General features: G+C 34.0%; 1 protein-coding gene across 2 annotated transcripts in view; it reads left to right on the forward strand.

Moving 5' to 3' along the window:
- The window catches only part of UBR2 (ubiquitin protein ligase E3 component n-recognin 2), a 60,229-nt gene extending 55,666 nt beyond the window's left edge, over positions 1-4,563 (forward strand). For both annotated transcript variants that reach the window (XM_042789295.1, XM_032989275.2), the window contains exons 44-47: positions 818-895; positions 1,176-1,346; positions 2,039-2,140; positions 2,901-4,563. In XM_042789295.1, coding sequence (XP_042645229.1) covers positions 818-895; positions 1,176-1,346; positions 2,039-2,140; positions 2,901-3,042 — 493 coding nt within the window. In that variant the 3' untranslated portion in view covers positions 3,043-4,563. The remainder of the gene's footprint in view (positions 1-817; positions 896-1,175; positions 1,347-2,038; positions 2,141-2,900) is intronic.
- The last annotated feature ends 1,437 nt before the right edge of the window (positions 4,564-6,000 follow it).

Genomic DNA, 6,000 nt, shown 5'->3' on the forward strand with positions numbered 1-6,000 from the left:
CATGCAATAATGTGAAGTGGCAAAAATAAAATTTAATCATTTCATCTGTTAAATACCAGGCTATTAACAGAATTTCTTATACAGTAAGGATACTGTGATTGCATAATTGATTTCCTGTTATGTGTGGCTGTTTGGATTTTTTCCATGTGTTTCTTTTGTTGATTCTTAACTGCTTTTCCCAAGATTATGTCTAACTTGACAGTGATTTTTTTTTTTTTCCTCTCAGCATGTTCTTGTACATTTCTTCTATTACAAACCTCTATTTAGATTTCACAGTCACATTTGTGAAGACTGTTAAGATTTAGGTTTTTTTGGCAGATGCTATACACTAACTTTTAACTGTTATTTCTACAGATAGAAACATTTGGTATTAAATAGGTCCCTGTCGTTGCATGAATAATTCATTCTCTTCAGGATTCTCTGAGAGTCAGACTATTCTCCATTCAATATTAGCGACAAAATGAAAATACAAAGCAAACTGATAAGGGAGCAGAATAAATATTCGGTTAAACCTGTAGTGACCTCATCATGAGGTTTTTCTAAAAGAATACATATGACATGTATTTTTCTGACTTTCCGCTTGCGCATTTTCTCAGATTCAAAGAAAATATGACTAAGAAAACTGGAGGTGGTCTGAGATGTGGATTCCTTTTTTACATGCTACCATTTTATTCTATGAACGATAGAAGAGGAAAACTGTAAAAATTTAATTATTCACAGATGCTGTTTAGATGAGTCAGGAAAACATGAATGAGTTTGAAATCACTGTGTGTTATTCATTGAAATATGAGTGATTAATTTGATTGCTTTATTCCAGCTATGCACGAGAATCCAACAAATTAATAGACCTTCCAGATGACTACAGCTGCCTCATTAACCAAGCATCCAATTTCTCGTAAGTTATATGCAATTATAGTGAGGACCCCTAAGGTCGTCATCTCCTTTTGATGAACTGGGAAACCTCTAAATTGAAAGCCTCATAAAGTTGTTTATAAAATCATAAAGTCAATGGCACATATTGCTTGTCATCTCTTCCAGCAAAACTGCCGTACATTTCAGTGAAATAGAAATTGCAAGGATCTGTTTAACTGTTAACTGTATAAAGATTCAAAAGTCATCTAGAGTTAATACATACAATGGATTTTATTTTTTTTTTTTTTTTTACTTAACAAAAGGTGTCCGAAATCAGGTGGTGATAAAAGCAGAGCCCCAACATTGTGCCTTGTGTGTGGGACCATGCTATGTTCTCAGAGTTACTGTTGTCAAACTGAATTAGAAGGAGATGATGTTGGAGCTTGTACTGCACATACATACACTTGTGGTTCTGGAGTGGGCATATTCCTTAGGTAAGGAACTGAATAGCTCTACTTACATTGCTAGGTTAGATGATTTGTGCAGGTAGGAAATTAATTGTTCTATAACTGTGATCGCAGGGGTGTTTTGTAAAGGCAGTGGCCTAAAAACTAGAGTGGATTCGTTTTCTTTGTACTTCGGTGTGAGGTTCAAAGGCTGTTTCTTTGAAGATAAAGTATCATAGAAAAATCTGAATTTCATTTTGAAGTGCGTTTGTTTTCTCTGTGTGTTTATTTCCACTCAAGTATTACACAACAATGAAGGTAAATACCTTGATTTTATTTTTGTTGTTGTTGCTGCTGTTGTTGAAAACATGAAAATTGAATTTAGTTGTCTTCCAGCATACAAGGAAAGATTAGATGATGTCTATTTTCACTTTGGCAAAGATTAGTGAGAAGTGAAATTGGTTTATTTTCTTGTGGTTGAGTATCTTACACAGACTGCAAGTAATATGACATGAAACTACATTGGTTTTAACTGCTACTGAGGCATTATAACAGGAAGAGAATAAGATTTTTAGTGTTGCTTTTTTTTAAAAAAAAAAAAAAGTACCTTTAAAAACCTGTACACGCAGATTATACAGAATAAAAGTAGTTGAAAATTGGAAAAGCAGTGTTTATTAAGATATGAGAAACTATTCACATAAAAAATCAAAACCTAAAATCTTCTCTGTGTTTCTCTCTAGAGTACGAGAATGTCAGGTGCTATTTTTAGCTGGAAAAACAAAGGGCTGCTTTTATCCTCCTCCTTACCTTGATGACTATGGAGAGACTGACCAGGGGCTCAGGTAAATATTTTGTAAAATGGATCTTTTTAAAGACAGGGATTGTAAAACTATCTCGGTTGTAAAGTACACTTTCTATGTTACCTTTTTATTTTAACTATATAGGTAATATGTTTTTACATTGCTGCTGCATCTGATGTCTTTAAACATTTTAATGCTAATATGTGTTTTTAGGTTAAAAATACTTAATGGCAAATCTTTGCCAGGTTATAAACAGTTGTCTTGAGATGTAAAAGCTTATATCTTTTTAGCATCTGTGAAGTTGCCTAGAAACTAAGGCTGAAAATTTTATTTGTATAATCTGTGTTAATTTAATACCAAGTGAAAATACTTTGAGATTATTTTATTGAATGTGATAGTTCTTTGTCTTAACTTCTATCTCTGCTTGGTATGAGAATAGTTTGAAGACTTGATATTGTTAATAATTGCTACTTCTGAAACTGTTCAAAATCATAGAATGTGAGTTGGTTCAGCATGGCAAGATTGATGAAAAACTATGTTTAGACTTCTGTGGGCTGTTTGTGAGATTCCCAGAGGCTGGAGGGAACCACTGAGCAGTCAGGGTGGGGGACTGGGCAAGGCACCACTCCAGTTTACTAATCCAAGTATCTGTTGATTAGTTCTGACAAGAGAATAATGCTAAAGGATTGTCTAAATATTTTAATATTTTGAAGAGTTATCTAATATTTCATATGTACCACCTGAGTGTTTGTGCTTAGTTGCAGTGTTTTATCATTGCTGATAAGTATTATCTCCTTTTCAGACGTGGGAATCCGTTACATCTGTGCAAAGAACGATTTAAAAAGATTCAAAAACTCTGGCAGCAGCACAGTATCACAGAGGAAATTGGACATGCACAAGAAGCAAATCAAACGCTAGTTGGCATTGATTGGCAGCATTTATAATGGCTATCTGCAGAAGACTGGAACTTTATTAAGATTTTTGTAACTCAGTAAGCTTTTCAATGGAGGGATTAGGAAAAAAAGTTTGAGTGAAAAAAAACACAAACCCAGTCCTGTTATTTAATCTTTGTTTTACAATGTATTTCATAAAGATACCAATTAACATGAATTAAGTAAACTTCTTTCTATGTAAGCAAGTTTTATTAGTCATATAATTTGCACTGTGCTTCCTTCACAGAAATGTCTTGGGTTATAAACCTGGGCAACTGAACTTGAGCTTCTGATAAAAAAGAATGACTCTTTTTGGAAGTCTGACTATGATTTTTCTTATAAACTGCAAGAGAAAAAGACTGCTGAAACAGAAACTAGTTAGAGCACAATTACAGATTGTGTTTTGCCCCTTGCTAGTAATCTGAGCCGTTTTATTTATTATTCTACATTTTAATACTTAAGATGTGTGTACATGCAATTGAATGAAGTAAGGAAGCAAATAATGTAGCAAATGGATGTTTCTGTCTGCATCAGTGGATAATTCACTCTTTCACTTGGTGTATCTAAAACAATTTTGTCATTTGTACTCTTGCAGCTTTCTTGCTTCCAGTTGTTTTTTAACTAAAAAAAAACCTCCCTAACACTAGCTTTACAAGTAAAATAATTTAATTTTAAAGCTTTTTCGAGAGCATTGCACTCTTTAGAATTATGTAGTTTGTAATCTGAATTTAGCTGGGGAACCCTTTCACTTTCAATTATGTGATTGGTTATTGGTATTTAAGGGTTGACATTGTGCTTTAGAAGATATTTTAAGATAACAACAATACGCAAAATTTCATGAAAGCTAATTTTATGTTAATTTGCAGCAGCACAGAGGGTATTTTCTTCATTTTTATTAACAGTCAACTTTTAAGGTGCATATCCTATCTCCTTTTTGTTGCAGACAAACTGAATGGTTTCCTCTGGTTTGGAAGGGCCACAATCACACTGGCCCCATTTTGCATTGATTTTTTTTTTCTGTTGTCCCATCCAGTATATTTACTTTTTGGCTTGATTTAAAGCTCTGTAAAGATGTTTGCATATAGTATATTTTATAAATATATTCTATAACTGCGCAGATTTGCACTTGATATGAGGGTGCCTGAAGGCAGTGAGTTTTCTAGCTGTATGTAATTAGGCCACCAAGGTGTCTCTAAAGTGACATTATGCTTACTGATTTAAAATAAAATCCATTACCTTTATCTCTCCTATCTTCTCACAAATTAGTAAAATCTTAATTTACCTAGTTCTGTTTCCTTAATAATCTGTGGTTCTTTTAGTTAAGTCTTACTTTCTGACTGCATCTTCAGCCCAGATAAACAATCCCTTTACTGTCTGCCATGTCTTCAGTTACACTTGGTCTGACTGAATTGTTTCTATTTTTACAGATCGAATGCTTCAGATAAATTTTGTATATTCATGGTGTACAGGACAATTTTTCAAACATCAGTATTGAGTGAAGATGTGAAGTACGAAATAAAGAAACTTGGCCAATGTTGAGTTCCTTTTCTTATAAACAGTACAGACTACTCTTGTCTCTACTACCTGTTGTAGATCAAATCTTTTATCTATTGCTGTCACTTTTTACAGAGACATGCAGAAGTTGCAGGAAAAAATGACATTAATGCTTCATCTCTATCTTCCCCTGCTTAAGCTGGTTGATGTATCAACAATTTTCTGTGCATGGTACTTAAAAATCACACTTTTTTTGGTGACATTACTGTTCTTTTGCACAGAGTCTTGCTGCTTAAGCTGTGTGTCACAGTTTCAAATAATGTGTAGCTGCACTGGAAAACTCTTTTCCTGTAAGCGTAATATTAAAAAGATAATTGCACGGAGAAATCTGTGAGTATCATCAAAGCAAAATACTGGCAACACGTAGAATTTTTTTCCTCTGGGATCAGAGTTGGAAATTGTGAGGTTGAATAGATTCGTAAAAATATGACCACGAATAATTGCAAAGTATACAATTTATAATATTTTTTTTTTTTGCAATTCAGTCATTCTTTACTCAAGGCTTCTATTTTCTGATTTGTTTTGCATGTATTTGTATTAATGTAGAAATATTTATATATAACACTGTTTAACTGTCAGGGAAATAATATCTGTAATAAATTGGCTATAACTTTAATATTTATGGGTTATGTGTACAATCTAGAATGTATTATGTGTTTAGGGGGAGAGAAAAACTTGACAACAAAAAACCACAAAACCCCCAAACCTGAAACCATCATAACAGAGTACAGAGGAAAGCTGAAAGCATCAAATAAATGCTTTTGGTGTTGACATTCAATAAGTACTTTTAAAATGTTGCTTTTAGAATTTTGCTGAGCTTGTTCCTTCAGGTGTGTCACCTTGTTAATCACAAGCTAACAGAAATACCTGGATGTGCAACATCTGCAATTCCTTGGCTGTAAATATAAGATGATTATATTATTAGTGTCACTTGCTTCAGTCAGCTAAACCTTTCTTGACCTCTACCAAAAAGTCTAATCATCTTTTTAAAGGATTGTAACCTGCGTTTTATAAAGGGATGAGGGTTGAGGTTCACATCAGTAATATTTTTTCTGTGTTCATACTTCAGGATAACACTTTACATTCCCCCCAATCTGCCCTAGGAGGCTCTTTCTTACTCTGGTGGAAGTATATAACCAAGATAACACTGGATGCCTTCTGACTTCTGCCAAGAGCCAGTGCTCCCCATAGCTCCCTAACTACTTAATCGGGAATTCATTTTCGGGAATTTGTTGGCTGAGATGAAATGCTCATGGATTCTGAGCCTATTTACATCTTCAGATCTCTCCAGTTCCCTACAGCTTCCTTCTATGTCCCTCAAACCAGTCTTCATGCTGGTGACTAAGCAGGTAAAATTCAGGCCTCCTTTCTCACTCTAGCTTTGGGAACAACCAGTACTGAAGGGTTCAGTGTGGT

The sequence above is a fragment of the Tyto alba genome, unplaced genomic scaffold (genome assembly GCF_018691265.1).
Source record: "Tyto alba isolate M040663 unplaced genomic scaffold, T.alba_DEE_v4.0 Super-Scaffold_16, whole genome shotgun sequence".
Classification (NCBI taxonomy): domain Eukaryota; kingdom Metazoa; phylum Chordata; class Aves; order Strigiformes; family Tytonidae; genus Tyto; species Tyto alba.